The sequence below is a fragment of the Nomascus leucogenys genome, chromosome 18, assembly GCF_006542625.1.
Source record: "Nomascus leucogenys isolate Asia chromosome 18, Asia_NLE_v1, whole genome shotgun sequence".
Classification (NCBI taxonomy): domain Eukaryota; kingdom Metazoa; phylum Chordata; class Mammalia; order Primates; family Hylobatidae; genus Nomascus; species Nomascus leucogenys.
The window spans coordinates 25,149,864-25,174,074 of record NC_044398.1 but is presented as its reverse complement, the minus strand read 5'-3'; the positions used below and the strand labels follow the sequence as shown (position 1 = coordinate 25,174,074).

At 52.2% G+C, this 24,211-nt stretch overlaps 1 protein-coding gene and 1 pseudogene across 8 annotated transcripts; both read left to right on the top strand.

Moving 5' to 3' along the window:
• The first annotated feature begins 1,011 nt into the window (after window positions 1-1,011).
• On the top strand, window positions 1,012-15,836 carry DUSP13 (dual specificity phosphatase 13). 8 transcript variants are annotated; one of them, XM_012502895.2, is made up of 8 exons: window positions 1,036-1,221; window positions 2,025-2,242; window positions 4,377-4,584; window positions 6,148-6,351; window positions 8,317-8,411; window positions 12,396-12,569; window positions 14,490-14,710; window positions 15,390-15,643. In XM_012502895.2, exons 3-8 carry the CDS (start codon window positions 4,498-4,500, stop codon window positions 15,590-15,592), a joined length of 984 nt encoding a protein of 327 aa, XP_012358349.1. In that variant the 5' UTR covers window positions 1,036-1,221; window positions 2,025-2,242; window positions 4,377-4,497; the 3' UTR covers window positions 15,593-15,643. The 8 variants fall into 8 exon arrangements, with proteins under 8 accessions (XP_003271327.1, XP_003271326.1, XP_003271330.1 ...); XM_003271279.3 differs by lacking the exon at window positions 4,377-4,584 and having other exon boundaries at window positions 1,012-1,221; window positions 1,951-2,242; window positions 15,390-15,602; XM_003271278.3 differs by lacking the exon at window positions 4,377-4,584 and having other exon boundaries at window positions 1,018-1,221; window positions 15,390-15,832.
• A 4,691-nt stretch (window positions 15,837-20,527) lies between these two features.
• On the top strand, window positions 20,528-21,008 carry LOC100586172 (annotated as a pseudogene).
• The last annotated feature ends 3,203 nt before the right edge of the window (window positions 21,009-24,211 follow it).

The window sequence follows — 24,211 nt, the reverse complement described above, 5'->3', positions numbered from 1 at the left end:
AAAGTCTAGGGCAACACTCACCTCCCTTCTCCCCATTTGACATACAAGGCCCTCTTTAGCCTTATTTTCTGAGAAGTTAGCCATCTTCATTACAGGACCATTGTTCAAACTTTCCCCCATTGGCCCGGCATGGTGGCTCACACCTGTAATCCCAGTACTTTGGGAGGCCGAGGCAGGCTGATCACTTGAGGTAGGAGTTCAAGACCAGTCAGACCAACACGGCAAAACCCCGTCTCTACTAAAAACACAAAAATTAGTGTGGCATGGTGGCGCATGCCTGTAATCCCAGCTACTCAGGAGGCTAAAGCAGGAGAATCACTTGAATCCAGGAGGTGGTAGTGGCAGTGAGCCAAGATGATGCCACTGCACTCCAGCCTGGGTGACAGAGTGAGACCCTGTCTAAAACAAAACAAAAAACAAAAAAAAACAAACACCTTCCCCCTCCCCCCATGAAACTTGGGGGCACCCTTTAAAGGAAGCTCTCCATGTCTCTTACCCATATTTCTCTGACTCTACAACTCAGAAAACTGTCCCTGACCTCCACAATTCAGACATCCAATCCAGCTCCTACCCAATTTGTGGCCCACCTAGACTATACACTTCTTTCAGTTCTTTCTATCATTCATCCTTGGAACCAGCCACCTCCTCTGCACCCTGGATCTCTACTTTAACTCAGTCCTCAGAACCTAATAGCCTTAGGCAGGGCTCTACATCTACTAATTCCACAGATGTTTCTAAGCACCTACTATGTGTCAGACCCAGCACGTCCTTTGTTTCATTTAATCCTCAAATTCTCTGAGGTAGGTGTGATTATCCTTACTTTACAGATGAAGAAATTGAGGTTCAGGGTGGTAGCTGACTTGCAGAGGTCTCTCTGATTCCGTGTTCTCATGGAGTTTGGGGGTGGGGGCAGGCTTGGGCAGGAAAAGGTCTTGTCTGCTCCGGAGGTCCCTGTGACCTGCTGAGTCACTTGCTCCTGTCACCTGTCCCTGTCAATCTCTGGGAAGAAGAAATGACACTGGAGAGGCAGAGAGGAGTGACCGCAGAGGCAGAGGGGTGGGCGGGCTGGCCCATGGCTGAGACCTCTGTCCCAGAGCTGGGGGCAGAGGACAAAGCCACGCCTTGCCCCAGCATCCTGGAGCTGGAGGAGCTCCTGAGGGCGGGGAAGTCTTCTTGCAGCCGCGTGGACGAAGTTTGGCCCAACCTTTTCATAGGAGATGCGTGAGTGGTAGCTGGCCAAGGGATATGGGGGTGGGGACGTGGAGAGGCAGTTCTTGGTCGCTTTACCAGACACAGGAGGGTGGAAACAAGGAGAAATAGCTCTGCTCTGACCATCCCAGGCCAGGGACCTTCTCCAGGACCCCTGGGGGTGCTGAGGACAGTGCAGTGACCAGGTATGGCCACCAGGGAGAGAAGGGACTTCGCCTGCCTGAAAGCAGGGAGTCTCCCAGGAGTCCCGGGAAACATTTCCAGGACAACTGTCAAGGGTAGAGGCAGAGGCCTAGGAAATCGTATTTGGGGCATGAGATAAGGTAGACAGAGAGCCCCCTGTTTCTGGGCCCAGCCTCCCTCCTTTGGATACAGACAATGGAGAAGCCTGACTGAAGGTGAATCAGAGAAGGTGTTGCCTCTAAACATTTGTAGGTTAGAAGCAGGTATGAGGTAGTAGCCAGTAGAGGACGGATGTGCGTGGGAGGACATGGGGCAAGAAGGGAGGTGCAGCCAGGTTCCAGGGCTGAAGCAATCCCTTCCTTCCTGTCCTGGCCAAGGCAGGGGCAGATTGACTGAGGAAGCAAAGAGGGTCTAAAGATCCCCTGACACACACACACACCACCGGCTCTGCCACCAGAAAGTGCGGGGCTCTGGGTATGGGGCTGTGGAGTCAGATCCCACGTGGAGCTTGCTGGGGTTGGACTCTCTTTGGACCCTAATGGCTCAGTACCTCTGCAGCAGCGGGCCAGGCAAAGCCTCCCTCCTGGTCCCATGGCTTGGCCAGCATCAAGTGCCCTTCCTGCCCTCCCCAGGGCCACGGCAAACAACCGCTTTGAGCTGTGGAAGCTGGGCATCACCCACGTGCTGAACGCCGCCCATGGGGGCCTCTACTGTCAGGGCGGCCCTGACTTCTACGGCAGCAGTGTGAGCTACCTGGGGGTGCCAGCCCACGACCTCCCTGATTTTGACATCAGTGCCTACTTCTCCTCTGCGGCTGACTTCATCCACCGTGCCCTCAACACGCCTGGGGGTAGGACTTGGGGTCCAAGCCCATATCCCATCTTGCTCATTCATGGGGAGGATGCCTCATTTCCTCTCAGTCATCAGTGCCCTCCCATCCCTGTTTTTAAAAAATCCTCTGCTTAGGCCGGGTGCGGTGGCTTAGGCTTGTAATCCTAGCACTTTGGGAGGCCAAGGTGGGTAGATCACCTGAGGTCAGGAGTTCAAGACCAGCCTGGCCAACATGGTGAAACCTCGTTTCTACTAAAAATACAAATATTAGCCGGGCATGGTGGCACGCACCTATAATCTCAGCTACTCAGGAGGCTGAGGCAGGAGAATTGCTTGAACATGGGGGGCAGAGGTGGCAGTGAGCTGAGATCATGCCACTTCACTCTAGCCTGGGCAAAAGGGCGAAACTCCATCCCCCCCACTCCAAAAAAAAGTCCTCTGCTTAGTGCTCCAGCATTTTATCGAACCCTGTTCCTTCCCAGATGGGGAAACTGAGGCCTGGAATACAAGGTCATGCCATGAGTTGGGAACAACCCTGAGGCTGAAAGCCATTTCTCCCAAACAGCAGAATAGCTCTTTCTCTGCAACACTCAACTTTGGGAAAGCACCATTTGGTACCTAGATATCTACCCCAAAGTATTTTTTTCTTCCTTTTTTTTTTTTTTTTTTTTTCTGAGACAGAGTCTCAGTGCTACCCAAGCTGGAGTGCAGTGGCGCGATCTCTGCTCCTCCACCTCCTGGGTTCAACCTCTGCCTCCGGACTTCAAGCAATTCTCGTGCCTCAGCCTCCCAAGTAGCTGGGACTACAGGCATCCACCACCACACCCGGCTAATTTTTGTATTTTAGTAGAGACGGGGTTTCACCATGTTGATGAGGCTGGTCTCGAACTCCTAACCTCAAGTGATCTGTCTGCCTCGGCCTCCCAAAGTGCTGGGATTATAGGCATGAGCCACCGCAACTGGCCCCCAAAGTACTTTTAACTAGAAAAGAAATATATCTTCAAATACTCAGGATACAGCATAGGAGCCCAGGGAAGCTGGTGTCCCGGCTTTGTGTCCATCCTAGAAGACAGCTGTATCCCTTGCTGTGTGACCCTGGGCAAGCCAGTGTCCCTCTCTGGACTTCAGTTTCCTCATCTATGTGACAGGAATGACAAGATTACAGCTCACATGACTTTTTAGTATCCAACGCACTTTGACATTCTTCTGTTATTTATCCATTCATTCACCAGCTATTTACTGAGTATCCACTATGTGCCTGGCACTGAGCTAAATACTGGGAATCCAGACTGTAAGAAGCAGGGTCCCTGCCCTCTTGGAACTGGTGGAAAGACAGCCAAATTGTGAATAGTATAGTGAGAGCTACTCATAAAAGTGGGCCAGTGTGGAGGGCTCTGGGAGCACACGGCGGGGGTTCTGAGCCCAGAGGATCAGGAAGATGGGGGGACTTCCCTCTACAAAAGTATCCATGGGTCATATCCAAAAAAGATGAGCTGCTTTGTGATTCAAGCAATACTTTGAGCGGTCAAGAAAGCTTGTGGAGGAAGCCATGTCTCAGCTGAAACTTGGGGGATGAGTAGTAGAAGTTAGTCAGACCGAGACCAGGGGAAATGATTTGCAGGTATTTGGAATAGCATGTGGTAAGGCTGGAGGTCAGAAACCATGGCAGCCTCAAGGAACTGCAAGTTCCTCCATGTTTCTCGAGCTGAAGGTGGGGAGGGACAATCTGAGATGAGGCAACGGGGGCCAGCTCTTGAAGGGTCTTACAAGCTATGTTAAAAAGGTTTGGAGGCCAGGAGCGGTGGCTCACACCTGTAATCCCAACAGTTTGGGAGGCCAAGGTGGGAGAATCACTTAAGTTCAGGAGTTCAAGACCAGCCTGGGCAACATAGTGAGACTTTGTCTCTACTAAAAAAAAAAAAAAAAAAAAGAAAAGAAAAAAGAAATTTGGACCCCATCCCAAGGGTAGGCAGACAGGTGTTGATTTACCCATTTTACCGATCAGGAAACTGAGGTCCGTAAAGGCTGAGTGACTTGCTCAGGATCACAGAGTGCACCCAAGGCAGGGTCAGGAAAGGAACTTGGGTCCCCATCCCAGCCCATGGGTGGGTCAGTGTGTGGGACAGGGTTTTTCACCAGGATGTCTTCCTCAGCCAAGGTCCTGGTGCACTGTGTGGTGGGTGTGAGCCGTTCCGCCACACTGGTCCTGGCCTACCTCATGCTGCACCAGCGGCTGTCCCTGCGCCAGGCGGTGATCACCGTGAGGCAGCACCGATGGGTCTTCCCCAACCGAGGCTTCCTGCACCAGCTGTGCAGGCTGGACCAGCAACTGCGGGGTGCCGGCCAGAGCTGAGGGGCCAGGTGAGGCCTCAGGGGGCGAAGCTGGATGTGGTTGGCAGGAAGAGGCCAGGTGAGGGCCTGGGCTGCAGACATAGGATTGGAGCCTTCCAGGATTGGTTGGCAGGGCTGTGTGTGGCTGGGAGTGAGGATTAAAGGGGGCCTGGCCCTCTCCCCAAACTGCTGGGTTCCCTTAACCTACCCAAGGTCTCACCCAAGGGCCTGGCCTAGGCAATTCTCCTGTAGGACCCCCAACCCATCTCCCCCATCCCACCTGTATCCTTCAGACCCCAAAGAGAAGAGGGGGACTAGGATGCGAGGGTGTGGAAAGCAAAAAATGGAAGAGGGGAGACTTTCCTACCTGGTCTTGGGGCCAACCTGTCCTGCCTCAGCTGAAAGCCTGTGGGGGCTCCCCTAAATCTCACTGAGGCATCTGCACAGCCAGCCTGGACCCTCCCGAACCTCCACATCCCCTTCCCCCTAGGTCTGGACCCCAGGTACAGTGCCACAGAGAAAACCTTCCAGGCTTAGCTAATTCTCATCAGTGAGCTAAGGCCAGGCCTCCACGGTGGCTCCCCACCCAGCAGGGCCTGCCTCCACCTCTGCTTCCCCTATAACTCCTTCCCTGTCTCGCCTCAAGCCTGTCTTTGGCTGTCCCTACCACCCCATGCCACAGACGGGTTGCCATTTAGGGGTGGGTGACTGGCCTGGGCATGCTTGGGAGCTGGAACAGCAGCAGCTTTTTCCTCCCAGAAACCTCCCAGGGCAGGGCCTGACTCTCTCCCTGCCTCCCACCCCTAAGAGCAGTTCCTGTCTCTGAAGGCATAGCCAGCCCAAGCAGAAGGGAGGCCCTTCAGCAGCATCGACCCCTTCCCACATGCTGGCTGGAGGATAAGCATCTTGAGGAGGAGGATTAGGGAAGGATCAGGGGCTAAGTTTAGAGTTTGGGGGTGAGCGTGATAAGCAACTTTGGGTTATAGCTGGGCTTGAGATTGGCCTGCGGCCAAGCTGTGGCATGGAGCTCTGTGGGTAGAAGGTCTGAAGGGGGCATGTTTCCCGTGGAATGGCAAATTCTCTGCCTGCTCTCTCTCCTCTAGACAGGACCCAGGAACCTGGCAGAGCAGCAGATCTCGGAGCATGCCCAGTCACCCTTCTCCCTCAGCCTGGGGCCTTAGGCTCCCTGACCTCTGACCTCAGCATCTTTCCCATCAGGCAGCCGACTTTGGGGGAGTTGGATAGGCAGGGGTATAGCATTGCACAATTCATGGAGGTGTCATCCACCAAACTGTGCAACTGGAGGCCCCAGGAGTTATGCAGTGTGCAGCCTGTGCAGCCGTACAGAGCAGCTCTGGGTCCGGGGACTCTGAAAGATAAGGGGCCCATGGGGAGAGGTCATCTCTGTCCCTAAACCATGGATACCAAATCTACCTCCTCATCTCTCCCAGCAGCTGCACTCACTTGACCTTATGCACAGGGCTCAAGCCAGAAGCAGGTTTAGGTGACAGCTCTTATCCCTGCCCCAACAAGTCCCAGCCAGCCTGGGCCTTGGTTCACCTGCCTGTAACACAGAGGTCATCTCTCTTCCAGAGCTGGTCCTTACTCCCTGCCATGGGCCTCTGCCACTTTGCCACCCTGGCACTGGTCCTGCTGGTGCTGCTGGAGGCTCTGGCCCAGGCGGACACACAGAAGATGGTGGAAGCCCAGCGTGGGGTCCGCCCTAGAGCCTGCTACGCCATCTGGCTCCTCCTGGCGCCTGCACCCCCTCTCAGCCACTGTCTTCAGTCTCCACAGGTGGGAGTGGGCTCCCCTCTCAGCCAAGCCCTCAGGCTTCTTGGCCAGGGACCCCAAGTTCCCTGGGAAAGTGGGGAGGGGAGGAGAGAGGAAGGGGGTTCCAGGTATTTGTGATAGCTGTTGGCCACAGCTGTCTCCAGCAGCTCCCCTCAGGGCTCAGAGAGTCCCAGGAGGGGCTGAGCCTTAGCTCCCTGGAGCTCAGACCTCAGAGACCCAGTGCAGATATGGCTGCAGGCATGGGTGTGCCCTGTTCCCACCATCTGGGAGTACAAGTGGGGAGTAGTATCAAGGTATGGGTGTATGACAAAGGTCGGTGGATGACAGAGAAGGTTTCTAATAGGCCTAATTGAAGGTCCCAGCTGACCACAGTTAGCATGGGGAGAGACCTTAAAGACCATCTCTCTGGCCTCAGGGGACAGTGGGGCCTGGGTGTCCCTGCCTTTTGGGTTGGGGGAGGAGCTTGGCAGAGGGTGGGAGTGGCCCTGGACACACTGCTTCTGCCTGCAGCCCAGGGCTGTCTGAAGACCTGCTCTACACCTGTGTCTGTGTGTGGGCCTGCGCCGCTTCCCTCAGCCTGAGTCTTCTAGGTCTTTATCCTGGACCTGTCCCATCAGCCTTGGCCCCTAACTGAGGGCCCCTGGACCTGGGTCCTGCTGTTGGCAATGCCACCACTTTACATGTGATTTTTGGCTAGTCTCTTCACTGTCCTCCTCCACAGAACATCCTTCCGGCTTGAACTTCCTGCCCTTCTTCTATAATACCCTTGAAGGCCAAGGGAGAGGGTCTCACTCCAGTTGCCTAGGCTGGAGTGCAATGGCATGGTCAGGGATTAGGGCTCACTGCAGCCTTCACTTTGGGGGCTCAGGTGATTCTCCCACCTCAGCTTCCCGAGTAGAAGGGACTACAAGTGTGTGCCACCACAACCAGCTAAATTTTTTTTTTTTTTTTTTTTTGAGACGGAGTTTCGCTCGTTGCCAAGGCTGGAGTGCAATGGTGTGATCTCAGCTCACCGCAACCCCCGCTTCCTGGGTTCAAATGATTCTCCTGCCTCAGGCTCCTGAGTAGCTGGGATTACAGGCATGCGCCACCATGCCCCGCTAATTTTGTATTTTTAGCAGAGACAGGTTATCTCCATGTTGGTCAGGCTGGTCTCGAACTCCCGACCTCAGGTGATCCGCCCACCTTGGCTTCCCAAAGTGCTAGGATTACAGGCGTGAGCCACCGCGACCATCCCAACTCGCTAATTTTTTTTGTACTTTTAGTAGAGACAGGGTCTGGCTATATTGCCTAGACTGGTCTTGAACTCCTGGGCTCAAGCAATCCTCCCACCTCAGCCTCCCAAAGTGTCAGGATTATAGGGGTTAGCCACTGCATCCGGCCAAGGGACATTTTAAAATGGTTTATTTGATCTTCCTTCTCCCACAATCTTTTTTTTTTTTTCTTTTTTTTTGAGACGGAGTCTCGCCCTGTCACCCAGGCTGGAGTGCAGTGGCGCGATCTCGGCTCACTGCAAGCTCTGCCTCCCGGGTTCACGCCATTCTCCTGCCTCAGCCTCCTGAGTAGCTGGGACTACAGGCGCCCACCACCACGCCCGGTTAATTTTTTTGTATTTTTAGTAGAGACGGGGTTTCACCATGTTAGCCAGGAGGGTCTCGATCTCCTGACCTCGTGATCCACCTGCCTCGGTCTCCCAAAGTGCTGGGATTATAGGTGTGAGCTACCACGCCTGGCCCCTTCTCCCACTGTCAACATACATGTACACAATATGCCACAGTCAGACCTGGGCTGAGCTGCCTTGATTCTTAGCAGTGCTGGAACGGAGGCCTGGGCCTGGAGGGAAAGGTGCCTGACTGGGCTTGGCACTGGCCATGCCATGGAACCAGTGAACAAGTTGGGAGTGGCAGGGGAGGCTGGAAGAGGGGAGTAGACAGCATGCTTTATAATTAAACTCAAATCAAAAAATAGAAACAGCATCAAGTGTGCGGAGACAGGCGGCTGAAAGCCGGCAGCACAAACTGCCCGTCAGAGAAGTGCACAGCCCAGGCCAGATACTCCCACAGGTGGGTGAGTGCCCCTAATTTGGGGGGGTAGGGTGTGGTCCCTGAGCATGCTTAGTAATGAGGGCCAGTACACTTGTGCCTGTGTGGGGAGGGGTGGGGTTTGGGTTGGGTAGAGAACCGACTGGGTCAGAGATGAAGGCGCAGACAAAGTATAATAGAGTCAGAGAGACCTGGGCTTGAATCCTGACTCCCACATCAATTGGCTGTGTGACTCTGGGTATGTTGCTTAACCTCTCTGAGTCTCGGTTTCCTCATCTATAAAATGGGGATGATAATATTACCTGCTCCATAAAGGCACTGTGAGGATTCAATGAGAAAATGTAAGCGCCTAGCTCTGTCTGGCACATAGTACATCCATGATGAGTGCGAAATATAACAATTATTGCTGGACAGAGAAAGAAACATCAAGAAATACAGAGAGAGAAGAAATCTCACTGTCCCATGGGGAAGTTACCCTCTGCATAGGATATGGCTGGGGCTGGAAAGGGTAAGAGTAATTATAGTAGTGATAATAATAGTAAGACGTGCCATTTATTGGGCATCTACCATGAGACAGACCCTGTGGGAGGTGCTTTACATTAATTATTACATGGAATTCTCACAGCAGCCCCACTGAAGAAACTGGCTCAGTGAAGACAAGACCACATAGCTGCAAGTACCAGACCTGAGATTTCTGCCCAGGTCTGCCCTCCCCAAGACCCGCAGGCTGAGCGCAGAGACCCCCAGCTGTTCCCCCTGGCAGCCACACACCACCCTTCTGCAGGCCTTCTCCCCACACTCCTCACTGGTCCTGCCCTGAGATCTCCAGCCCCACATGGCCTGTGGCCACACTCCTGTCTGGCCTCCCTGGAGTGGAGTCAGAAAGGATGGGCAGGAAGAAAGTCCAGGGGACTATCTGAAACTGCAGCTGAGAGGTGGATGGCAAACAGCTGCCCCCTGCTCCAAGGAAGCCTGTGCCTCTGCCTGATGTCATGGGCACACAGAGCAGTGTCATGGGAGGCTGCAAAGGCACATGAGCTTCCTGGGGGAAGATGGGAGACAGAGGCAAACGGGGGAGTGACCCAGGGAGGAGAGATGCAAACACAGAAAACAAGTGCATGGACTTGCAAACAGCAGCAGCACAGGAGCAGCCAGGAAAAGCCCTGCCTACAGAGGCAGCTGCTCTGCTGAGTGGGGGAGGCAGGAAGGGGGTGAGGAGGAGCACAGGACCAGGGAGAGAAGGAAGGCTGCAGGGAGTGGGAGGGGAGCCCGGCCGGGCCCTGGCCTTGCTGGGCATTGGGCCTGTGCTTCACCTGGCTGGGGACGAGGAGACATGGCAGGTAGTGTCAGGCAGGGCCCTCCAAAGACCAAGTCTCGGGTCTCAGAAACCAGCGGAGCTGCCACAACCACCGACTTCCCTTCCTTGGGAGGGCCTGAGGCTTAAAGGACGAGTCCCTGGGCGGGTGGCTGGGCCTGACTCTGACTGATGGGATGGGCTGGGTCCCAGTGGGTTAGAACGGACAGGTGGGGCAACATCCTGAGCATCGGGAGTGAGGCATTAGGTGGAGCCTGACCGGGGATAGCGCTAAGTCCAGGAGAGAGCCCCGTTCTTCAGACCTGGGCCTAGGTCCCCTCGGAGGCAGAGGCATGCACTGTGGCCTACCAGCCCGCAAATCCTTGACCCCTCTGGAGCCTCCTGGGGGTGGAGCCTGGCTGCCTGCTCCCTGGCAAGGCTGGGCTGTGAGACACCCATTGGCCACCAGGGGGCAGCCTCACCCCATGCCAAGCTCCACAGGCCCTGAGCCCGGAGCCTGTCCCACTTCCCAAAGCCCCATCTCCCGCCTGGGGTGGTGCAGCCCCACCTGATAGCTCCAGACCAGTGTGGCTGTTGGACTCCCCTGGGGCCTGGGGGCTTCCCCGACTCCACCACACTACACTGCCCTCTGCCCTGCAGTGACCGCACATCCAGACACTCCTCTCTCATTCTCGGGTCAGACCCCCAGAGCATCCTGAAAGTTAAGTCCAGGATCCCTAGCATGGGAAGATAAACTGTGGTCCAGATGGGGGCAAAGACTTGCTTGTGGCCACAGAATGAGTTGTGGCAGAGTCCTGGGGGAGCCAGGCTCTCCTCCCTGCCTCAGAAGTTCTCTTCCCACCTCTTCAGGTGGCCTCCCATCTTCATGGGGGGTTATAGAACCAATGGTCTTCAATCCCAAAGAGATACCAAGCAGAGAGGAGGCCTGGGGGCTTAGAGGGACCGAAGGGCCCACTGCAGTCCACAAGGCCTCAGTCGGCTCTCAGGCCCCACCCCCATGGGCGCCCCAGCCAGCACCTGGAATTCTAGCCGCTTCACAGTGTTTGTGTTCTGGGCGGAACCCGCCTAGCCCTGTTCTGCTCAGGCAGAGTCCTGCCCCTGCACCCACTCCCCCATTCCCAGCCCCAGACCATGCCCCAGGTAGGTGGCAGGCCACTCAGCCGCCTGGAGAGGTCACAGTGGGGGATGAGGAGGACAGCTGGGTCTTCACTTCCGCCTTGCCCGACAGCCCCCCACTGGGTGAGCCGGGCCAAGCTGGCAGCCTCCTGGGTGCCCGTTTCTTTTTCTGGTCCTGGCACTGCCTACCAAAGGGAAAAGATGTTCTTCCCAGTATGCACCTTCCCTAGTCACTGGTCCAGGGGATCAGGGGCAGTTAGCAAAGGCAGGATCCCTTCTCCAACACGGCACCAGGCCCATATTCTGGTGCCGCTGAAAATCCAGCTCCGCAGGGTCCCTGACTCCTTCAGCCAGCAGATGCCTGAAACAAGCTACACGACCCAGGTGGGGCCTGACATCCAGCACTGGCCTGAGTCGTGGGGGTAAGGAGGAAAACCCGGGGCCTATAGGCAGGTGTGTGGCTCAGCAGCACCAGGCTCCCTTGAGGAAACAGATGGGTTAGTGACCACTCTCTGGAGGCCCCAAAGATGGTAACTGAAAGGCTTGGGGATGGACTAAAACCCCAGCCTTGCTACTCATGAGCCGTATGGCTTTGGGCATCACTTTTAAAACATTCTGAGCTTCAGCTTCCTCCTGGGTAAAATAGGAACAGACATCCCACGAGTGAGACATCAGGCTTTTTGTTGTTGTCGAGATGGAGTCTCACTCTGTTGCCCAGGCTGGAGTGTAGTGGTGTGATCTCGGCTCACTGCAACCTCTGCCTCACAGGTTCAAGAGGTTCTCCTGCCTCAGCCTCCCTAGTAGCTGGGACTACAGGAGTGGACCATCACACGTGGCTAATTTTTGTATTTTCGGTAGAGACAGGATTTTGCCACATTGGCCAGGCTGGTCTCGAACTCCTGACCTCAGTTGATCTGCCTGCCTCAGCCTCCCAAAGTGCTGGGATTACAGGTGTGAGCCACTGTGCCCAGCCAGGGGCATCAGTCAGGCTTATAAGAGGCATTAGCTCATTCCATATGGAGATGCTAACAAATACCAGTTCACAGTCCTGGCCTCTTACCTGGAGATGGGCTCTGATCTCCAAGCCCCTGAAAGTGGGAGGGGACGGGGGTCTGAGGATGAGTACTGGAAGTAGCAGGTGAGGGGGCTTGAGATGAGCTGCTTAGGTTGGTGGTGGGGGCTTCCTGGGTGCCCTGAGAGCCACAGCCATCTGGGGCTTTCATCCCTACAAAGTCCAAGCTGACTTAGGGGTGAGATCTGCACTGACTAGTGCCACAAACAGGGAACTCCAAGGGCCCCTTGGCCAAAGCTTCATACATCTGCAGCTTAGCAGAGGGCAGGAGAGAGGTCTGCCCAGCTCCATAGCAGTGACAAAGGATTGATTCCCTTGTTCCCTGGGGAAGGGTTCTAGGCCTTAGCCCCAGCTGAGCTTGTTAATACCTCATGTGAAATAGCTGAGGCCCCTCCTGCAGCATCCCTGTGGCACCTGGGCACTGCACCATGGGCTTCCCCATCAGCTGGATCCACCCTCTGGGAGCCTGCCTCCAGCCACTGCGGTGTCCACTGTGTTCCAGGATGGACTTACTGCAGAAGCAGGACCTCCGGAGGCCCAAGATCCACAGGGCAGTCCGGGCATCTCCCTACCAGCCGCCCACGTTGGCTTCACTGCAGCGCTTGCTATGGGTCCGTCAGGCTGCCACACTGAACCATATCGACGAGGTCTGGCCCAGCCTCTTCCTGGGAGATGCGTGAGTAAGACCCACATTAGGAGTGGGGGTGGCAGAAGGGTGTGAGGTTCACACGGGAATGGGGGCATGAGCCTCTCCCAGAGCCCTCCAGGGCAGAGGTGGCACCCTTGCCTCCCACCGTCTCTTTCCCTGTGTTTCTTTCATTTTATATTATTACTGCTTTTAACTGTGGAACTAGAATACACATAAGAAAAGTGCACAGGGCTGGGTGCGGTGGCTCACGCCTGTAATCCCAGCACTTTGGGAGGCCAAGACAGGTGGATCACTTGAGGTCAGAAGTTCGAGACCAGCCTGGCCAACATGGTGAAACCTCATCTCTACTAAAAATACAAAAAACTAGCCAGGTGTGGTGGTGGATGCCTGTAATCACAGCTACTCAGGAAGCTGAGGCAGGAGAATCACTTGAATCCGGGAGACAGAGGTTGCAGTGAGCTGAGATCGTGCCACTGCACTCCAGCCTGGACAATAAGAGTGAAACTCTTGTCTCAAACAAAGAAAAACAAAGGAAAAAGGAAATGTGCACAGAGCATGTATGAACAGCTTCATCACCCAGTGAAGAAAAAGGATATTACTTGTCTCCCAGAAAACCCTACTGAATCTTTCTCATTATCACTTTTCTATTCTCTGTGGTTAATCACTATCTGTTGAATTAATTATTTTCTGTAAAGTTTTGCCACCTATATATCTAAACAGTGTAGTTAGTTTCACCTGTTGTTTAAAATGATATGAGTGGAATCATGTTGTGTGTGTTTTGTGCCTGGGATCATTTGCTCAAATTTGTGAGTCACCCACGTTGTTATGTGTACCTGCAGTTCATTCATGTTTTCACTGCTGGAGATTTCATCATATGATTATGCCACAGTTTATCCATTTTACTGAATATGGACATTTGAATTGTTTCCACTTTTTGACTACTATGAACAGTGATCCTAGTAGTATTTCATTTTAAAATTTTTATTTATTTATTTAGAGACAAGGCCTCTCTCTGTTGCCTAGGCTGGAGTGCAGCGATTATCATCATTCACTGCAACCTCAAATTCCTAGGCTCAGCAATTCTCCTGCCTCAGCCTCTCAAGTAGCTGGGAATACAGGTTTGCACCACCACACCTAGCTAATTTTTCTTTTTTTCTTTTTTTTGAGGCGGGGTCTCACTCTGCCACCCAGGCTGGAGTATAGTAGTGCAATCTCCACTCACTGCAGCCTCAACCTCCCAGGCTCAGGTGATTCTCCCACCTCAGCCTCCGAAGTAGCTGGGACTACTGGCATATGCCACCATGCCTGGCTAATTTTTGCATTGTTTGTAGAGATAAGGTTTTGTCATGTTGCCCAGGCTGGTCTCTAACCCTGAGCTCAATCAATCCTCCCGCCTTGGTCTCCCAAAGTGTTGGGATTATAGGCATGAGCCACAGTGCCTGGCCTGAAAAGGAGTCTTTTTTTGTTTTGTTTTGTTTTGTTTTTTTTGAGATGGAGTCTAGCTCTGTTGCCTAGGCTGGAGTGCAGTGGCCCAATCTTGGCTCACTGCAACCTCTGCCTCCTGGGTTTAAGTGATTCTCCTGACTCAGTCTTCCGAGTAGCTGGGACTACAGGTGCCCACCACCATGCCTGGCTAATTTTTGTATTTTTAGTAGAGATGGGGTGTCACCATGTTGGCCAGGCTGGTCTCAAACTCCTGACCTCAAGTGATCTGCCCACCTCGGTCTCCCAAAGTGCTGGGATTATAGGCATGAGCCACTGCACCCAGCCCGAAAAGGAGTCTTAACCTCCAACAGGAGGAGCCCCTTCACCCTGGGCCAATTTGCAGGCTCTTATCTCTACCCTTGGTGGGCGGTGGGCGGGGGTGTTTGCAAACTTCAACCCAGCCAGAGCTGCCACAGTGAGATCAACCTTCACTCTCCTAACCCCTTGTGCCCTCTCCTCCAGGTACGCAGCCCGGGACAAGAGCAAGCTGATGCAGCTGGGAATCACCCACGTTGTGAATGCCGCTGCGGGCAAGTTCCAGGTGGACACAGGTGCCAAGTTCTACCGTGGAATGTCCCTGGAGTACTATGGCATCGAGGCGGATGACAACCCCTTCTTCGACCTCAGTGTCTACTTTCTGCCTGTTGGTCGATACATCCGAGCTGCCCTCAGTGTTCCCCAAGGTGCACTTCTGGGTCAGGCATGGTGGAGAGTGCTTTAGGACTCTCCATTATTCCAGTAGCACTGGTGGGTGGGAGTCCAGAGAGACAAACCCTTTCAGCAACCCTCCCACTCCATGGGGAAAATAGCTACTACCATTCAGTGAGTGTCCCCTTCAGGGACACCCTGGAGGCTAGCAATCGCAGACATAACTAAGATCCAGTGTGGTCATCAGCATCCCTCCATAAGAGGCCAGGCACTGGACAGAAGGTATAGGACCCAGCGAAGCTCTTGAGCGGGCTCCTCTAAGATGAGGCCTTGGCATAGAGCTGCAGGGGCAGGCCAGAGGGCAGAACTCAGGGGAAAGGGAGGTAGGTGGACACCCCCTATAATCTGATGCAAACCCAGGGACCTCAGGAATTCAGTAAACCCCCTTCCCCTGGCCCAGAGTTGCAAAAGATGCCTGAGGAAGCACCTGGACTGGAAGAACGAAATCCCGGCTGCTAACCTAAACCCTGCCTCTGACTTGCTCTGTGACTTTGAGCCAGCCTCCTCTCCTTGGGCTTCAGTTGCCCCATTTGACAGAGTAGACAGTGTCAGTATTCCAGGATACTGTAGAGGATGGCCATGGGTGTCTCTTCTTCCCAAAGAGGTGGGTGGTTCCAGGGCACGTAGCTGATGCTAAGTTGGTTCTCCCTACAGGCCGCGTGCTGGTACACTGTGCCATGGGGGTAAGCCGCTCTGCCACACTTGTCCTGGCCTTCCTCATGATCTACGAGAACATGACGCTGGTAGAGGCCATCCAGACGGTGCAGGCCCACCGCAATATCTGCCCTAACTCAGGCTTCCTCCGGCAGCTCCAGGTTCTGGACAACCGACTGGGGCGGGAGACGGGGCGGTTCTGATCTGGCAGGCGGCCAGGATCCCTGACCCTTGGCCCAACCCCACCAGCCTGGCCCTGGGAGCAGCAGGCTCTGCTGTTTCTAGTGACCCTGAGATGTAAACAGCAAGTGGGGGCTGAGGCAGAGGCAGGGATAGCTGGGTGATGACCTCTTAGCAGGTGGATTTTCCTGACCCAATCCAGTGATTCTTTATGCAAAAGTGAGTTCAGTCCATCTCTATAATAAAATATTCATCGTCATAAAGACAGGTGATCTTTTGGTGGTCTGTGGGGCAATGGCTTACTCTCGGGATGGTCACAAGGTTCCAGATGGCTTGCCAACTCTTATTCAGTGGGATGGCAGCCTTGGGGAGGAGTACAGGTGGGAATAATTCGTGATATCTGCCTTGGTGCAGGAGGAAGGTTTGGGGGTACAAGTGTGAGGATTAGAAAACCTCATCCTCATCTTGTCCTCCTCGTACCCTCACCCAAGAGTTAGGTTGTCTGATAAAGACCCAAGTTCAATGCATCACCATTCTCTCCATGCCCATCCTACCCAAGGCTGAATATCAAAATTTACTGTCCACTAGTAGCATCTCTTGAAACCCGTCAGTCTTTTCATTGGCACTCTGCTTTCAAATGGACTGCTTAAAATTAGACACCTAACAAATTAAAGCATTAAACAAGAGGATGATGTGGTTGGGAAGGAGACATACCAGAAATACTAGGCAAAGGACAGTTATATGATGGAACAAAACAGCTCTGAGTTTTTCAGTTCTTAGCTTAGCACAACATAAAATAAAATAAAGAAAGGCCCCCGTCCCAGGTTCCTCACCTGTAAAATACATCATAAAAACCCAAGGTATTTATGGGGTTTAAATGGGCAGCTTTCCTCTACCTCTCTGGCTGCTCTTAGTGAGGTCTTCCCTCCTCTGTTTGTTTGTGTGTGTGTTTGGGGTTTCTGGTTGTTTTGAGACAGGGTCTCACTCTGTGGCCCAGGCTGGAGTGCAGTGGTGCAGTCAGCTCACTGCAGTCTTGATTTCCACACCCCAGCTCGAGCAATCCTTTCATCTCAGCCTCCCAAGTAGCTGGGACCACAGGCGTGAGCCACCACACCCAGTTAATTTTTAAATTTTTTTGTAGAGATGAGGTCTCACTATGTTGTCCAGGTTGCTCTTGAACTCCTGGGCTCAAGTGATTCTCCTGCTTCAGTCTTCCAAAGTGCTGGGATTACAGGTGTGAGCCACTGTGCCTGGCCCCTTGCCTCCTTTGGCTGGCCCTTCGATATCAAGGTTTCTCAGAGTTCCATCCTCTGCCTCCTCTCTCCTGCAGTGTTTCTGCTCTCCCAGTTCTCTGCAACACTTGGTCCCAATCCCACATTGCTGTTGGCTGCCTCAGGTGCTCTCTGGGTCTTTTACAGAGGATATACATATGTCTTAGGTGGAGGATGGCGGGAGGGGTGGTGCTGCCCTGTCCAGCTTAGTCACAGGGCCCAGCCCCCTCCTGGCAGGTGCAAACACTCCTGGGCTCCCCACCCTAGGAATGGAAGACTGTTCTCAATTCATCCTGGGGTGGATGGAGTCTATGATTCTCTGGAGCAGACAAACCCAGTCTCAGCTCAGTAGCCCCACCTGCCCATTCCCAATTCCCTTGGATCCCTCTTCCAACTGACAACTCAATGCTTATTGCTGTTTCTTGCTCATGCACCATCAGTGGGACCCAAGATAGACGCCAGAAGCCAGTCATCCCCATCTGAGTATGGGCAGCCTGCCCCTGCTGGCTGGGGTGGATGCACTGAGGCTGGGACAGAGCCACACTCTGGGCCTGGGGCTTGGGTTCCAGGAGGTCACCTTCTTGGGGCTCTGTGGATTGGGTGCAGAATCTGGGGCTGCAGGGGGAGACTGAAGGAAGCCATGAGGAGGCAGGTGGAGGGGAAGCCAAACATTCCCCAAGTACTGAGGAAATCGAGGCCAAGCTCCAGGCTGGTACCTCCTCTGGGATGCCTTCCTGCCTGCCACACTCACCCAGGGAAGCCTGTAATAACATATCTTCCTCTTCTATAGAGCAGCCTTGTGAAAGAAGTGGCGTATTGTGAGGAGCACCACTTTGGAGCCAGACTCTTTGGGTTCAAATCCTACTTCTGCCCCTTGTCAGTTGTATGACCTCAGTTAATCTCTCCATACCTCAGTTTCTCTATCCATAACAAGGGATTAATGACAGCCACCACATAGGATTGCTGTAAGGGTTAAGTGGGGCATATAGAAAGTGCTTTGCACAATATGTGGTGAGTTCCCAGAAATGGTAGCTGCGGCTGGGTGCAGTGCTTCATGCCTGTAATCCCAGCACTTTGGGAGGCCGAGGCAGGAGGATCGCCTGAGCCCAAGAGTTCGAGACCAGCTTGGGCAACATGGCAAGACCCCATGTCACTTATAAAAATAATAAAATACATAAATAAATGATAGCTGTGATCAATCATCGTCACAGCACATAGTGCTGGGGCTCCAGTCTTGGACTGAAAGCTGGCAGCATTCTCAGTGCACTGAACGAATGGATGAATGAGTAAAAATTAGCTGACTTAAAGGCAACGTGGTATCCTGGATTGGATCCTGGGGTTTTTTTTGTTTGCTTTTTGTTTTGAGACAGAGTCTTGCTCTGTCGCCCAGAGTGGAGTACAGTGGCACAATCTAGGCTCACTGCAACCTCTGCCTCCCAGGTTCAAGTGATTCTCCTGCCTCAGCCTTCCGAGTAGCTGGGATTACAGGCGCCTGCCATCATGCCTGGCTATTTTTTGTATTTTTAGTAGGAACAGGGTTTCACTATGTTGGCCAGGCTGGTCTTGAACTCCTGACCTCAGGTGATCCGCCCACCTCAGCCTCCCAACATGCTGGGATTACAGGTGTGAGCCACTGCGCCCAGCATATTATTTATTTATTTATTATTTATTTATTATTTTTTAGTAGAGACAGGGTTTCACCATGTTGGTCAGGCTGGTCTCGAACTCCTGACCTCAAATGATCTGCCTGCCTCAGCCTCCCAAAGTGCTGAGATTACGGGAGTGAGCCACTGCACCTGGACTTGGATTGGATCCTGGAACAGAAAAAGGACATAAGTGGAAAAACTGTTGAAATCTGAATAAAGTTTGTGGTTTAGTTAATAGTGTTATAGTAATATTAATTTATTTGATAAAGGTAGCAAGGTTATGTAAGAAGCTAACATCAGAGAAAGCTGAGTGGATATACAACAAATGTCTCTGCTAGCTTTGTAAATTTGCTGTAAATCTAAAATTATTTCAAAAATAAAAAAATAGCTGACAATTACCAACTGCTTTGCATATGCCGGGCACTGTGCCAAGTTCTTTAGATACATAATTTTTTTTTTCAAATTTCATCCATAATGTTTTATGTCTTTTGAAAACACACGAATCAGAGCCCAGGAGCTATAGGCTACAGTGAGCCAAGCTGTGACTGCACCACTGCAGTCCAGCCTGGGCGACAGAGTGGGACCCTGTCTCTAAAAAAGAAAAAAAAAAATCACGTATCAAATACAGCAAAATGTTAAGATTTGACCATATTTATGGAGTTGTGGGAATATAGGTGTTTATTATATGATTTTTTATATTTTAAAAAATATTTCATCACTTTAAAAATTAAAAATAATTAAATCTACTAACTTCTAAATTAGGAACATCCTACTCTGTATTTAGGTTTGGAAACCATCAAGTCAAATGGATTTTAGGAAGTATTCTGGGCTGGGCGCAGTGGCTCACGCCTGTAATCCCAGCACTTTGGGAGGCCGAGGCAGGTGGATCACTTGAGGTCAAGAGTTGGAGACCAGCTGGCCAACACGGTGAAACTCTATCTCTACTAAAAATACAAAAATTAGCGGGGTGTGGTGGCACATATCTGTAGTTCCAGCTACTCGGGAGGCTGAGACACAAGAATCACTTGAACCTGGGAGGCAAAGGCTGCAGTGAGCCAAGATTGCGCCACTGTACTCCAGCCTGGGTGATAGAGCGAGACTCTGTCTCCAAAAAATAAATAAATACAAATAAAACTTTAAAGAGGCTATATTACAAATAATCTTGCTTAAGAAAAAAGATAATGATGACTCAGTTGGTAGTATTTAGATAAAGTAACCGTGTTGAAGAGAAGCTAAGCCAGTGAGTCATACTCTCCATCATTTCTTTCACTCCTCACAAACCTGTAGGGTGGGTCGTGTGAACACCATTTTATGGATGAGAACACGGGCCCAGGGAGATTAGGCCAGAACAGCAGCTAGTATTGATTGAGAACTTTATTATCTACCTGTGCCTTAGTCAGTCAGGCTAAGCCAATGACTCTGACAGCCCCAAAACCTGAGTGACCTAAACTCATCAACACTTTATTTATTGATTGATATTTTTATTTTTGAGATAGCGACTCACTCTGTTGCCCAGGCTGGAGTGCAGTGGTACGATCACAGCTCACTGCAGCCTCAACTTTCTGGGCTCAAGGGGTCCTCCCACCTCAGCTCCCAAGTAGTTGGGACCACAGGCACATGCAGCCACCACGCCCAGCTGATTTTTTGTAGAGATGGGGTCTCCCTATGTTACCACTCTGTTCCCAAACTCCTGGGCTCAAGCGATCCTCCTGCCTTGGCCTCCCAAAGTGCTGGGATGACAGGCATGAGCCACCACACCTGGCCAGGCCATGCTTTATTTTTTATTCACAACACAGGTTGATGGAGGGCCAGGAGAGTAAGCATGGAGGAATGAATGCCCCTCAAGTTCCATGGGCCAGAACCAGTCACATGGCCACACCTAACTGCAGGGGAAGCCAGGAAATAGTCTAGGGTGGTGCCCAAGAAGAAGAGGAAACTGCAGATATTGATGATCATGAGCTTTCTACAGCGGGCATTAAAAAAAACAAAAATAGGCTTTGTGGACCCCACCGCCACTGCCAGGAGCCCTGTACTATCAGCCATGGTTAACCCCACAGTGTTCTTTGACATCGCCGCGAGCCCTTAGGCTGTGTCTCCTTCGAGCTGTTTGCAGACAAAGTTTCAAAGACAGCAGAAAACTTTCGTGCTCTGAGCACTGGAGAGAAAGGATTTGGTTGTAAGGGTTCCTGCTTTCACAGAATTATTCCAGGGTTTATGTGTCAGGGTGGTGACTTCACACGCCGTAATGGCACTGGTGGCAAGTCCATCTACTGGGACAAATTTGATGACGAGAACTTCATCCTAAAGCATACAGATCCTGGCATCTTGTCCATGGCAAATGCTGGGCCCAGCACAAACGGTTCCCAGTTTTTCATCTGCATTGCCAAGACTGAGTAGTTGGATGGCAAGCATGTGGTCTTTGGCAAGGCGAAAGAAGGCATGAATATTGTGGAGGCCATGGAGGGTCCAGGAATGGCAAGACCAGCAAGAAGATCACCATTGCTGACTGTGGACAACTCTAATAAGTTTGACTTGTGTTTTATCTTAACCTCCAGACCATTCCTTCTGTAACTCAGAGAGCACCCTTCCACCCGATTTGCTCGCAGTATCTTAGAATCTTAGTGCTCTCGCTGCAGTTCCCTTTGGGTGCCATGTTTTCCTTGTTCCCTTCCATGCCCAGCTGGATTGCAGAGTTAAGTTGATGATTATGAAATAAAAACTAAATGCCAAAAAAAAAACAAAATATATACATACACATACGTATAATTTATAATTTTTACATTTGTATTAATTTAGAAATTATATATATGTATATATAATTAAACTCTCATAAACCCTAAGAGGTAGATATTGTTGTTATTCCCATTTTACAGATAAGAAAACTGAGGCTTAAAGAGCTTAAGAAAACCTTCTCAGGTTGCTTAGCTAGCAGGGTAGAATCATACTACCAACTCAGTCAGTGAACCTGTATTCTTAAACACTTTGTGAGCCTCCATTCTGGATTGGCCTTAGTGACTTGCTGGCCAGGAGAATGCAGCAGAAGCAGCATTCTGGGGCTTCTGAGGCTGTCATAAGACACTTTGCATCTTCTGCCCGGGTCACTTGGAATGTGCTCTCTGGGAATCCTAAGCCACCCTGTAGAAGTCGCCCTGCGCCCCACTCTGCCATGCTGGAGTGGTCATGGGTAGGCCAACTGGTTGACAGCCTCACTGAGCCCAGACACTAGACATTTGAGTGACCCTTTCTTGGTCACTCCAGACCAGCACATCTGCCAGCAAAATACCACAGAGTGACCTCTGTCAATGCCACATGGAACAGCAAAATTGTTTACTGAACCCTCCTGAATTACTGACCTAAAATGAGATATCAGAAAATGCTCTTGTTTGGAGTCACTAAGTTTTGGGGTAGTTTGTTACACATCAATGGGTAACCAGCACAGGGGCAGAGCCAGGTCTGACCAGCAGCCCTGGCTTGTAGCCACTTTATTAACCTCCAGAGGAGTGTGTGAGTGAGGAAGGGACAGGGCGGTCACATCCATCCCCCCGGTGCTGAGTGCATGGAGATGAGAGGCCCTGTGTCTACAAGGGAATGAAGATGGCAGTAGAGCTCCACTGGATACCAGGGAAGATGTTAGGGGCCCAAGGGGGATATTGGTGGCAAAGGCCTTGAGATGGGGAGGGTGGAGAGGCTACCAGAAAGAGAATCTTTCCCTGCTCCTCATCCACACCCCTAGCTCTTTCCTAAGCTCCAGCCATCCTACCTTCCTCCCAGGACAATAAACTCCTGCTGAGAGGCCCGAGACCTCCTTCCTGCCCTTGGCAAGGCCTCCTGGGGGTTCTGCTGCCCTCTAGCTCAGAGCCAGTCCTTGATGGCTGCCTCCTCTGCTTTCTGCCCTGGGGTGGGGAGGGCAGTTGCAGCGTGGACTCTGTAGCCAGGGAGGCCTTGGGGGAAACTTGGTTGGGGAAAACTCAAGGGGAACTGGCCCACCCCATGACATCCTCCCCAGGTACTACCCTCCCTACCAAGCAGGAGGAACTGCCACCATTATTCTCCTTTGCCTCAGATCACTCTGCTTTTCTCAGCTCATTCCCCCAGGTGTCTGCATTCATCTCCTCATCTGTGCTTCCTGAGCCGTATGATGTCAGGTCAGCCTGGTCTCTCTCCTTGGGAGCTGCTAGCACTTCCCCTCCTCTGAGATTTTCTGCACTCCGGCTGCTACTTCAAGCCTTCCATCAGCCTGTTCTTCCCCCACCCCCACCCTCCCACTACCTCCTCAGAACCCTTTCCCTTTCACACCTGTGCAGGTGTTCGGGCTTTGCCTCCTGGACCCTCTGAGCCTGTGATGGGGCTCCTGGGACCCATGACTAGGACCCCGTCAGACTAGGCTTGTGGGCTCCAGCTTAGTGATAGTGATTGCTAGGACCATCCTGACTTGGACAGTGATTGTGAGGGAGAGCCCAGGATCAGGAGCACATTTGAAAAGGAGTGCTGGAGAAGGCATCACTTCACTTGAGTGATGAACTTGCAGGCAGCAGTGCTAAGGGGGAAGCTTGGGAGTGGGGTGAAGGGGCTCTTCCAGTTCCTTTTCAGCCATGCCACATGAATATGAATGAGCACTCTGTCCAGCCTGTGCAAGGCACTCATCGTGCCAGCACCCCTTTCTGAGGGATTCTTGGCCTCACAAACTCTTTACAGGGTGGATCTGTTGTCCTAGCCAGAGATGGCTGCATTAGGATGAGCCCTGTTAAAAAAAAAAAAAATTATTGATGCTTGTTAAAGCACAGAAAGGAAGATTTCAGGACCACCGAGATGGGTATGGGGACCACGACAGTGGCATTTTGCAGTGGGAAGAAGAGATTGGGCTCAACTCTGTTTTTTTTTTTTTTTTTTTTTTGAGACGGAGTCTTGCTCTGTCACCCAAGCTGGAGTGCAGTGGCACGATCTTGGCTCACTGCAAGCTCCACCTCCCAGGTTCACGCCATTCTTCTGCCTCAGCCTCCCGAGTAGCTGGGACTACAGGTGCCTGCCACCACGCTTGGCGAATTTTTTCTATTTTTAGTAGAGATGGGGTTTCACCGTGTTAGCTAGGATGGTCTCGATCTCCTGACCTTGTGATCCGCCCTCCTCGGCCTCCCAAAGTGCTGGGATTACAGGTGTGAGCCACCGTGCCTGGCCGGGCTCAACTCTGAATACGGCATGGGAAAGTGGGAATTTATAGACAAGGAGAGGGGTAGAGTTAGTGGAAGGAAAGTTACCAAGAGGAAATATCAGGGATAAGAGGGATTTTGGCTAAACCAGCCTAATAGGATTTTTGCTGAAAACAGACCAGGATGGCTCGATATCACCTGAAGAAGGGTGGAGGAGAAGAAACCTGATCAGATATGCAGGGGAGCGGGGGCAGGGAGGAGTTCCTGATATACTGACTTAGTGGGGTTGTTGCTAAAACTCGATTTTACCAGGAAGTGCACAGGTGGGCCTAGGAGAAGGTTCGGGAGCCTGACTGAAGTTTGGTCAAGCCAAGAATCTTTGTCTGGAGCTGGATAGCAACTTCTACTTGCCTCCCAATATTTATTCTCCCCTTTACTTTGGCAAAGAGCCTCGAGTGTTAGCTGGGTGGCCATGAACCCAGCTAAAGTAGAACATCTCCCAGCCTCCTTGCAGGTAAGTGTGACCAAGTGACTACATTCTGGCAGATGAAATGTAAGTGGAATTCTTGTGTGGAACT